General features: G+C 42.6%; 1 protein-coding gene across 1 annotated transcript in view; it reads left to right on the forward strand.

Annotated features, from left to right (window-relative positions):
• LOC104543461 (histone-lysine N-methyltransferase 2C-like) overlaps positions 1 to 12349 on the forward strand; it is a gene marked incomplete at both ends in the record, with an annotated part of 28255 nt that overhangs the window by 7828 nt on the left and 8078 nt on the right. Inside the window, 8 exon segments of the mRNA XM_010188079.1 lie at positions 644 to 2532; positions 3546 to 3798; positions 3801 to 3861; positions 4715 to 6537; positions 7891 to 8002; positions 8845 to 8923; positions 9041 to 9104; positions 11197 to 11429. Of these exon segments, the coding sequence (XP_010186381.1) occupies positions 644 to 2532; positions 3546 to 3798; positions 3801 to 3861; positions 4715 to 6537; positions 7891 to 8002; positions 8845 to 8923; positions 9041 to 9104; positions 11197 to 11429 (4514 nt within the window).

A 12349-nucleotide genomic window follows, 5' to 3' on the forward strand; every position in this document is an offset into this window, starting at 1 on the left:
AAATTCAGACAGGTGTGTTGCATTTAGGGTGTTTTGTTACATTTCTTCCAGCTTTTTATTACATTGTTGGAATCTGTTGTAATAAAATCAATTTTAATCTTTCTTTGTAGAAGAGTATAAAGCCACCCATTCTGCGTAGGAAGAAAATAGATGCTATCAGAAGAGAAACTGCTAGTAAACGTTAGAAAACTTCTGTTTTAGAACTCTAACTCTTAAATGCTGCCTGTTACAGAAATAGGTTATTTTTTCTCTGTGTGTCTGGCTAGTGCAGTAGTTTGTTTTCATATGCCCTATGTTGCAGTAACCGTGTCCCACAGACTGCTGCTTCAAACTGGGCTGGTTGTCTCTCAGAGCCCATTTGCCTCTCATCAGTGCTGCTGTCAGTACCCTTTCGTCTTCGGAGTGCAGGGTTGGAAAGCAGTGCTGCTCTTTAGGCAACCTGGGGAATTCTTCCCAGGCAATCACAGTGCATGTCAAGGTAGTTGAACTTTACAAATAGCTAGGCCCTTTATTCCCGTTGCATTTAAAATTTGCAGTTTACAGTTATTAATAATTGATATATGCTAAAGTTTTAATTATAGATTCAGTCACTAGAAAGATTCTGTATACCTTGGACTTAAAAGTGTAACCTTTTTCCTAATAATTTTAAAACAGCAAATGCGGCAAAAAAGTAAGCAGCAAGCCAAAATAGAAGCCACGCAGAAGCTTGAACAAGTGAAAAATGAGCAGCAGCAACAGCAGCAGCAACAGCAGCAGCAGCAGTTTGGTTCGCAGCAGCTTCTGAACCAGTCTGGCTCGGACACACCAAGCAGTGGGATCCAGAGCCCCTTAACGCCGCAGACAGGCAATGGAAATATGTCTCCTGCACAGCAGACGTTCCATAAGGATCTCTTTACAAAGCAGCAGCTACCTGCTACGCCTACGTCGGCATCCTCAGATGATGTCTTCCTAAAACCACAAGCACCACCCCCTACTCCCTCCCGAATCCCTGTCCACGATTCACTGTCTCAGTCTCAGACTCCTCAGACATCATCACAGCAGATATTTTCTCCAGGTTCCACAAACACAAGGCCTCCTTCTCCAATGGATCCATATGCGAAAATGGTGGGAACACCTAGACCAGCACCCATTAACCAAAACTTCGTTAGAAGAAGTTCAATTGCACCATTAGATACCTGTGCACCACAGTCATCCATGTCACGGCCCATTCAGGTAACTGAACCGTCAGGAAGCAGGCCTTCACCAGTCAGGGATTCGTGTTCTTCATCTCCAGGTAGCAGTGATCCCTATGCAAAGCCACCAGACACACCCAGGCCTGTCATGGCATCAGAACAGTTCTCCAAACCATTGGGGGTCCCGAGATCGCCCATAGTTATGGAGCAGTCAGGGAAGGTTCCTTTAACAGCTGGAAGCAGTGATCCCTTTACTAAGCCAGCTCCTAGAACTGACACGTTTCAGAGACAGAGAGTAACTTCTGATGCATACGCGCGGCCGCCATTGACTCCTACTCCTACCCCTGTTGATAGTAGCCCTGGACCTTTTAAAACTCCAATGCGCCCACCTCAGTCCCCCCAAGATCCTTATGCATCCATGCCATCTACACCAAGGCGCGTTGCTGTTGATCCATACGAAAGGCCCCCTTTGACACCGAGACCAGTGGATAACTTTTCCCATAATCAGTCTAACGATCCGTACAGCCAGCCTCCCCTTACTCCCCATCCTGCAATAAAGGAGACTTTTGCACATCCGCCCCGGATGGTGCGGCAGCAGAGTGATTCTTTCCCTCAGTCTGGACCCATTTCAAGGCCAGCTTCTCAGGACCCTTACTCCCAGCCTCCAGGTACTCCTCGACCGGTTGCTGATCCTTACGCCCAACCTCCAGGGACTCCTCGGCCCGCCGCAGTTGATCCCTATTTGCAGCAACCACCAACACCGAGACCCGCTCAGACAGCGGATATATTTGCTCAGTCCCCAGCAAACCAGAGACTTTCGGATCCGTACGCCCAACCTCCTGGAACACCAAGGCCCGTTCTCAGTGATCCTTATTCTCAGCAACCAGCAACTCCAAGGCCAGCGATTTCAGAGAGTTTTAACAGGCCTGCAATGACGAGACCAGGACTGATACCAAATAGAGATCCTTTCCTGCAGGCGTCGCAGAACAGATTGCAGGGCACTTTCGTAAGACCATCAGATCCATGTTCTCAAACTCCCCGACCTGCGGGACCTGCAATAACGGATTCATTCAGCCATGGTCCAGCTACTCCAGCACGTGACCCCTATGATCAACCACCAATGACTCCAAGACCTCAGCCAGAATCTTTCGGAACCGGTCCACTGGCCCATGATGCTGCTGAGCAGCCACGGCCTGGATCTGAGGCCAACTTCAGCGCATCTGGAAATTCTCCGATGAGTTCTCAAGGACAGCAGTTTCCCAAAGTTTCACAGGTTCCTGGCCCAGCACCCACTACAGGAGTAACAGATCCACAGAACACAATAAATATGTCTCAAGCAGATACTGAGAAGTTGAGACAGGTGAGAATAATGTTTAATCCTGATATTAAAATTTCACAAATAGAAGAACTTCCTCCTTTCTTGTTAATATTTTTGAAGTTTCTTGCCATTAAGCATAGCTATGTAACGTAGAATTATCTTCGGTCAGTTAGTATGTTAATTTGGTCCTCCTGGATGGACCCGCAATATACAGAATATAGAAACATATGTAATTTTTAAGGAGTTTGGACAAGATCCAAAAAGGAAGCAAAGGCCATTTATGAAGCCACTGAAGATGTAGGTGACTGGTCTGTATTAACTCTTTTATCTACACCTTGAAAGGACAGTTAATTCTGTCCTATAGTAGATGAGATATAGAACTGATTGTGACTTGTTCACTGACTGAAAAAGGGAGTGTAGGCAAAGATCTCAGACGAGACGTCTCCCCTTTCAGCTGGCTGATGTGTTGAGGTGAATCCTGCTATTGGCCACTGCTCCTCTTGAGGCACATTCATTCCAGGTTTTTGTCAACGAATGTTTGGCAAAAAGCTCTTGCTGAGACAGAGATTTTCATTCAAGTGGTGGAAAGCTGCTCAGTCTCTGGAAGGAGCAATGGGAAGTGGATTTAGCAGAAAAATTGGTGGTATTTTATCACACAGAGTCAGAATAAATTCTGTAGCTTTGGTGTAAACCTCTTGCTTAGTTTTCTTCAGTGGACCTCTAGTCATCTTTTTCCCTCAGAATGTGCTTCTGCATGTGGTAAAGGGGCCTTTGTTATTGGAACAGAAAAAGGAAAAGAATGTTGCTTACCTGTTAATTGGTAACATGGGTTCACACTATACACTTTAACAAGAAGTCTGGAAATAGGATGTGTTACCAGCATCTTGCATCATTTGTTCGCTCTTCTGATTTCTGAGGTGATTATGGTAGTTTATAAGATTTTTCTGTAACAACTGAAGAATTTATTTCTTCCAAAAGGCCTAACCTAGCAGAGTGTAACACTTCCAAATATATCAGTTACAGTGTCAAGCACAATCATTTGTTTTTTTAAACAGCGCCAGAAATTACGTGAAATTATTCTACAGCAGCAGCAGCAGAAGAAGAATGCGGTTCGTCAGGAAAAAGCCTTGCAGGATGCAGCAGCTCCTGCCCATGCAGCTCCTCTTCAGCATTGGCAACAAGACAACTTAAATCAAATTTTTAACCGCCCTCCTCCTCCGTACCCTGGGAACATTAGGTCTGCTGTGGTCCCGCCGGGTGCGCCAAGGTTCACTGTGTACCCAAAAGACCAGCGTGGACCATTTCCTGCTAAAAAAGACCCCAGTTTCCAGGTGATATGAATGCCATGGGGATGAGACCTCACGGTCTTAGGTAAGATCTTTGGTCTCTTAGAACCAGGATATTACAGGGGTAGTTCTCCATTTACAGAAATTGTTACGTGGAGGGGTTTTGTGATGAAAAATCGTTTGTGTTGTCTACAGTAGCTGGTAATCTTCCTGAAGTCAGTACATACAGTGAGTTTTCCTATAAGCATCTGTAACATTAGAATGTGTATTTTACACTAACACTGTTTTACACTGTCTTTTATTGGGAATTAATGAGAAATAAAAATGGAGGAACAGCAATACTTGTGAAAGTTGTGTGACCTGAAAGTTTTGTCACCTGTAGTTTTGGGGCATTTCTTTTAAGAAAACAAAGTGAAAGGTTTGACTTTAGAGCTGATGTCTTCATAAGGAATAAACGTAATATTCTTGTTTCCATTTATAATTAATGTATAGTCAAACATCAGCTTCTGTCTGTGCCATTTTTACAGTGAATGCTATGATACAAAATGAATACCAGTATTGACATGGATTATTACTCAGGAATTAGTATTTTTAGTATTTTGCATTTATTTTAGTAATTTCTAAATCCACACAGTATTATTTTTTATGCTGAGTTGTATTAACAGGTATTTTATTTACTGAGAGTTCTTACTGTCAGTTTTCTATCCATTATTATTATTGGAATTGAAAACAGGTTGTTTATTAAACATAATTAAAGCAATTATTTTATTGTAGTCATAAAGCTCATTTAAATGTAAGCATAATTAGTCAAAATATTTATTTAAATATCTTAATGAACGCATCATGTAAAGCATTTTGGTGAATAGTTATTTAGTCAAATATGCTGACTAGGCAGGCGTGAGAAGAAAGATGATTTAGTCTTTCGTACTTTCTTTTAGATATGGGTTTCCAGGAGGTGGCCATGGTCCACCGTCAGGTCAAGAACGATTCCTGGGTCCTCAGCAGCCAATGCAACGTCCTGGAGTTCCAGCACAGCTGAGAAGATCCTTGCCTATCGATATGCCTCGGCCAGTGAACAATGCGCAAATAAATAATGCGGCTGGGATCTCTCAGCATTTTCCTCCACCGGGAATTCCCGTGCAGCAGCACAATATACTGGGTCAGGCGTTTATCGAGTTACGCCACAGAGCTCCTGATGGGAGGCCAAGGCTGCCTTTCAATCCTGCTGCTGCAAACGTGATGGATGCGGCAGCACAACACCAGCGGCATGCAGGGTTTATAGCCAGGCAGGAATTCCCAGGCCCAAGGCAGGCAGAACCACTGAGACATAATTCTCAAGGTATACCTAACCAGTTGCAGATGCCCACCAGTCTGGAGCATATGTCACAGTCCCAGCAGGATCCAATCAATCCTGACAACCCACCTGCACTTGTCATACGTTCTCTAAGCCATCCACCGGTTGCTGAGGCATTCCCAGGACCACCTCTGTCTACATCTGCACCAAGTGATGAATCTGCAAATTTGCAGATTCCCAGCCAGCCAAGTGATGGTCTAGAAGAAAAGCTTGATCCTGACGATCCTGCTGTAAAAGATTTGGATGTGAAAGACCTTGATGGGGTTGAAGTCAAGGATCTAGATGATGAGGATCTGGAAAATCTAAATCTAGACACAGAGGATGGGAAAGGAGATGAACTGGACACTTTAGATAATTTGGAAACCAATGATCCTCACCTTGATGATCTTCTAAGGTCTGGGGAATTTGATATAATTGCATACACAGACCCAGACCTTGATGTTGGGGATAAGAAAGGAATGTTTAATGAAGAGCTAGATCTTAGTGTCCCCATCGACGACAAGCTGGATATCCAGAGCAAGACAGACGAACCAAAACAGAAGGAACCAGGTGACAGAACTGTTTCCCCCCCTGAGACCCAGTCTCCACAGAAGAAATCTGCTCCGGAAAATGAAATTAAAACAGAAGTACTTTCCCCAAACACTCAGGAGGAAAAGAAGAATGAAAGTGAAAAAAGTGATGGAAATGCTGAATCCACAAGTACTCAACAGGCTGCTGAAGCTGAGTTGAAGGATGGAGAAAAGGCTCCTGTGCAGCCTGCGAACCCAGAATTCCCTGACAAAACTCCTGCTGTTCCTGCTCAAGAAACAGCTGTGCCTAGTCCAGATGCTCAGGGATCTGCTCCGCTGCCTGTTCCAGGAGCAGTAAGTTCCTGCAGTATTTCTGGGTCCACACCAGTCCTCTCAAGTTTGCTGGCTAATGAAAGCTCAGATAGCGCTGAAGCACGGACTCTGGGATCTCCGTCTCAGTCTTTGCCAACACCACAAATGAACCATGCATCAGGTATTCCACAAACACTAATGACACCTGGTGGACAGATCCTGGAAAACACGTTAAATTCGAATTTGGCCATGGTTCCACGAATTAACCATAATTTTCCTCAAGGGTCACCAAATCCAGGGTTTATTCAGGGTCAGTCATCGAATCATAACTTTGGGACGACACAGACGTCTAACCAAGCTGTGGCTGTAGCAAACCGTCCTGGTCCTAGTGGCATATCTGGTCCCCAGCAGATCATGCTCCCTCAACCATTAGCTCAGCAACAAAATCGAGAGAGACCTCTTCTGCTAGAGGAACAGCCACTTCTTCTGCAGGACCTTTTGGATCAGGAGAGACAGGAGCAGCAGCAGCAGCGACAGATGCAAGCCATGATTCGCCAGCGTTCGGAGCCATTTTTCCCCAATATTGGTATGTGGGAGTTCTATCTGTCTGTGTTCTGGTTAGCTTTTCAAAAATACAACAATAAATTGTTAAATAATCTGTAGCGCTGAAAGAAGCAGGTAGTTATATGGAGCTTGAAGGTGGCGTAGCAAAACCCAACCTGTCTAGTGGGTACAAAGGAGGTAGGGAAATGGAGCATGTGGGGACAATTCTGAACTCGGTGGCAAGGCTCCTGTTGACATTGCCAGGATCAGGGTGACTGCATTACTGCAATTTTTCTGACATCATCTCTGTCCTATGTTCTGTTTAGATTTCAGTTTCTCATGGAGTAGATGCACCCTTTGTAAACAAAATTAGATGATCAAGTGCAATAGCTGACCTTTAGATATTTGATCTGTCAATTTTCTGTTTATGGTTGGTTTATTACATTTTTTTTGCAGCATTTAGTGTCTCTCAAGAAGAGGGATCATTGAAAGCTGCTTTACTGGCAATCTAGGCAAGGCACAGAAACAGCACAAATAATTCTGCACATACTAAAAGCACGTACAAATTTAAGATAAAGTGTCATTTCCTATTTAATACAACATAGCAGTTTGAGCATCCAGATCAAGACCATCACTATCCTTTCATTGTTACTCATGAGATACGACATTCTGAAAAATGTGTTAGTTGTAACTACACTGACCATCAGGGCTGTTTGATGCAAAGACAAATTTAACCTGCCCCCTAAATCACAGTGCCATATTTGTAGTGTGGCTTGAACGTGCTGTAGCCACCCCAGGTGGCCCAGATGACTTCCAGAGGTCCCTTCCAACCCCAGCCGTTCTGCACTCCCATTTGTCCTGCTCTGTGAGGCACCTAACGGGAGAGACAGCACAAAGGCAGAGTTCACTGCACTCACAGTCTCTTCAGATGCTATATGGGATGTGTGCGTTTCTGCCTGTAGGGCTGCTGGTAATTACAGGGTGGTAAGAACTGGTAGTAACAGTTTTCTTAGTATGTTAAGTAGTGGTGCATCAGTTTTGTCAACTGAACTCACAGAAACAATTCTTCCTCCCAATTCTTAAACCTGAAAGAATTTATTAATCTGTTGGGTCATCAGCCTTATTCGTTCTGGGGCCCTCCTGAGAGTGACCTGCTCTGCTTTGTGTGTTGTGGCTGAGAACAAGGACAGATGCTGCTGGAGCAGCTTAGAGGATATATGAAACTACATACTAACCATGAATTTCATAATGGAGAGGACAAGTAATGTGAAATAATAATGCAGCTATGTTGTTTTACTGATGATTTATGCATGAGCTAGATCTAAACAAGTCTATTCCAGTTAATAACTTGTAATATTCAGCTGTGTAATTCACTTTTCCTGTTTTCCTTTTACAGACTTTGATGCAATTACTGATCCCATAATGAAAGCAAAAATGGTGGCTCTTAAGGGGATCAATAAAGTCATGGCACAGAGTAACATGGGGATGCCACCAATGGTTATGAACAGGTAGGCAACACATGATACCATTCTTTGGGGCTACAAAATGTGAAAGGAAATTATAGAGTTAGGAGCAACTGTGCACAGGAAATGGAAAAAATTAAAAGTGGAGAAAGATCTTTTTGTCATGTAGTTGATAGTCCATGCTAATACAAGATTGTCTCCTAATGATAAAACGATGGCTGCACGTGTAATAGTTCAAATTCATGTTGCAGCATATCAATTAATGCTAAGTATAGTTAAGATTTAGCCCAAGTAATGGAGGTTTCATCCTCTCTTTAAATCTGTTTGAGGACAAAAGGAGCTGTGAACTGTGCAGACTTCACCATGGCTGCCTTTACCACAGGTGGGCAGTCTGTGGCCAGAAAGGATCTGCTGCTTTTCTTTTTAAAGGCAGACAGTTAAAACAGTTTGTTTCTCCTTTCTAACACATACTTCAGTGTTACATGATAACATGTGGCTTGCCAGAGGTGTTTCCACAGCTGAATGTGCTGGTGACCAGGATCCAAAATCCATTCAACCCTTTTTTCCCCTATCAATTTGTATTAAAACATAAACACAGATATTTTTTTTGCGCTTCTACACTGTTTTAGTACAGTACATAATGTTTACTTCATCTCTTTGAAAAGTGTGAATTGTAGTAGTTTCAACCAAGGGCACAGTGTTGTAGCATCAAATGAGAATTAATATCCTCCAGACGTTGAAAAGGTTTGGTGCAGAAGTTCAAGCAAGTGTCTGTAAAATATTTTGATGCTTTGTGTAAGCTTGGTGTAATACAAAAGGTTGTCTCTCCCCTACAATACTCACCAGTTTTAAAAGTTGTAATTTCACTTCTGTTTATATATCAATAGGTTTCCCTTTATGGGTCAGCCAGTGCCAGGGGCTCAGACCAGTGAAGGCCAAAATCACATGCAGCAGGCAATTACACAGGTAATACAACTTGGTATGGGGTTTAAACAGAAGTGTTTAATAATGATTACTGGTTTTGGTTTTTTAATTGAATCATGATTTAATACCTTTGTCTATATGTTTTACTGACTTTTCTAGGACGGAAGCTTGACGCCTCAGATTTCTAGACCTAATCCTCCCAATTTTGGTCCTGGTTTTGTCAGTAAGTGCAGATCTAATCATTTATTGTATGTTGATGTTTCATTGTACAGTTCTGTGTTGTTGAAAATGAAATATCTGTAAGTGGATCCTGTCTCAGAAATTCATCCCTTTAAAATTGACTCATTCATCATTATGATACCAACTAATAAAGGGGTGCATAGTAAGTGCTATGAGCATGTTGTCTAGAAGCTGCTGTCAAAGAGACACCATAAGGAAAGAAGGAAACAGAATGAACAGGAAGTTAGTGTTGTTTGGGTTTGTGTGAGAATAGAAATTCATTAACTGACAGACTGCTATGTCAAAATCCTGGTCTTTGGTTTTGTTGTAATGTTCTGAGCTCGGTGTTGGTGGGGAGTGTTAAACTACAGAAGCCAGAAGTTTTGTGCAGCATCATCGTCATTTTAACAAATAGCAATAAAAGCTTTCCAGGCTTTAGTTAAGCAAGACTGGCTGGGAGCCACAGCTGTTGAAAGCAGAAATATATAGCACTAGTATTTTGCATTCCTTGTTTCTGGTTGCCCTAGATCAGTTGTAAATCCTAGTCTCTATGATAAGAAGGATTTATTAGCAGAAATTTAAGCTGAGCATCTATTGAGAGAGAGAGACCACATGTAAAAAAGTGTTTCCATCACTGCAAAAATTCGATTTGATATTTATGTGTAAGAAGGAGAAGTGAATGCCTTCATCTTTTCCAGAAACCGGAGTAGCAGGACCAATTATGCAACGAGGAGCTTTTGCAATATTAGCTGTATTAATTTCTGGTGACATTTGACATGGCACTCAGTGGTGGCCCTGCTCTGGTTGGCGTAGTCCGGTTCTGAGCATTGAGAAAACCTTGATTTCTCATTTCAGTAGTAGTTATTCTTACCTGGAACGTGTTAATATTTCACTGCTTTCATTTGCGCTTTCGTGTTGCTCCCATCTGCAGTTACTCTCCATCGTTTCCACTCAATTGTCGCTTCAGGTTATGTGATTATTTTTGCAGGATTTATCGTTAAAAGAACGGGCACCCCTCAAGACTGCAGCTCCATGAATTGATTTAGTGGAGCTGTCGCTACCGCAGTGACTGTTTAAGTAGAGGGTGGTAGGGACTGGAGCACGAGGAGGACGTGGTTATATTGAAATCATACTGTATCTTTATAATAGGTGTCAACGATACTGTACCTTTAACATAGGTATCTTTATTAAACAAACTATCTTTACAAAGAAAATCCATGCCATATTCCTGGTTACCCAGCTCATCGCCACAATGCGATCAGGAGACAAATGATGCCATCACCAAACCTTCTCTCTCGCCTTCTGGGCTTAGTGCAGATCAAGTGTTGTCACACACGTTTGGTTTCCCTCAAGAAAAGCATCTGAGAGCAATGGACTGCTCACAGCAGATGAGCGTTTCTCGTTTGTTAAATGAGTAATGTCTCAGTTCCAGTCCAAATGAGAGTGCGGTTGTTTATGGGAAGGAAAGGCTCTGGAGCTGAAGGCCTTGTGTGAGGACTGACAGAAGGTTATTTTTACAAAGTCAATATCTTCCTTGCATTTCATGAATATTTGATGGATGTTTATAATTTTACCTTTTTATAGTAGTAGTAAAAATAGATTTTATGTCTACAAAACTCTTCCCCAAACACCAGAATTAATGAGGCCGTGTTTCCTGTAAATCTATGACCTTACTCCCTAATCTGTTTCCCTCTACCTGAGTACGTCCAGACGTCTTCCATGTCCCCTCCTCTGTGGCAGAGCAGGGTACCACCAGGTTCTGTAGCTGCTTTCAGAGCTGCGTTTGCTCGCTGGCCAGCAAGTGTGCGTTTACTGGCTAGACAGTGGGTTAATGTCCCTTGAAATTAAGGGACTATGTTAAAACTACTTTCTCTCAATAAATGCAGTAATTTGGATCTCTGAGTCCTTTACTCAAATCACCCCAAGAGCTTCATCTCTCTTGAGATATCAAATCCTCTGTCAGGTTTGGCTGAGCTTGACCAATGGCTTCTTAAAGTATGGGGGGAACCTGATTGTTAAACTTCATCTCGACAAAGTAGGATGAGAGCTCACCCCCAGGATGAGATCATACCATACTTAATTTCCCTTCTCTCTAGATGATTCACAAAGAAAGCAATATGAGGAATGGCTGCAAGATACACAACAACTTCTTCAGATGCAACAGAAGTACCTTGAGGAGCAGATTGGAGCACACAGAAAATCCAAAAAGGCGCTCTCAGCAAAGCAGCGCACAGCCAAGAAAGCTGGCCGTGAGTTCCCAGAAGAAGATGCAGAACAGCTTAAACATGTTACTGAGCAGCAAAGTATGGTCCAGAAACAGCTAGAACAGGTAACCATGTGTTATCCAAACTGATCACCTTAATACTGAGCTGTCATACTGGTGTGACTCTTTCCTTTAAATCTTCTAAAAGGCAAATTGAAATGCTTAAATACAGTGGAGTTTATTTAAATGGAGCCACTCCCTATCGTATTTTGTGCATGTACCTGGAGCTGTAGAAGAATAAGCTGTGGCAAACATGACAAAAAGCTGTTTTAGTACTTTGGGAAGAGGGGAAATTCCTTGGCAAAATGACTTGCAGCAGAGTTCCTGGCACCATGAAAAACATAAATAATAGATTCAGAGGAAAGTCTCAGCATGCAGGGCTTTGTTTCAGGCTTGAATGAACCTCATAACTCAGTCTTTTTCAGGTGTCCTTGTGTGATCAGAACCTCTTGGTTACGTGCCAGTTAAGTGTTACTGTTTGAAAATCTCTTTTTGTTATTTCTTTAGTTGTTAGTTTTATGTTCTGGGTTTATGATTGGTCTAGTTCCTAGATGCCGATCATCAGTGTGTTCTATCTGTTATGGTATCATGGAATAATGTAAGTCCAAGGGATATCTGGAGATCATCTTGTCTACTGATCAAGTCTACTGATCAAAGCAGAACTGGCTTCATGGTTAAATCAGGTTGCTCAGAGCCTTGTCCAGTCGAGTTTTTCAAGTCTCCAAGGGTAGAGATTGCCCACCGTCTCTGGGCCCCAGTTCCAATGTGTAACCACTTTCACTGGGTTTTGCTTTTCTTTCTTCATACTCACTTGGAATTTCCCTTGCTACATTGTGTAACTGTGATCAGAGTAAGTGAGATTAAAGTTAAACCTGTGATAGCTTGGATAAATCTATGCTTTGGCCAACACTACTCAATGCTGCGTTCCTCAAGACATGGTTTATAAATCATCTGGCATGATTATCAGGATCAGCTGGACCTGCTGA

Source organism: Mesitornis unicolor, unplaced genomic scaffold, assembly GCF_000695765.1.
Source record: "Mesitornis unicolor isolate BGI_N332 unplaced genomic scaffold, ASM69576v1 scaffold52147, whole genome shotgun sequence".
Lineage (NCBI taxonomy): Eukaryota > Metazoa > Chordata > Aves > Mesitornithiformes > Mesitornithidae > Mesitornis > Mesitornis unicolor.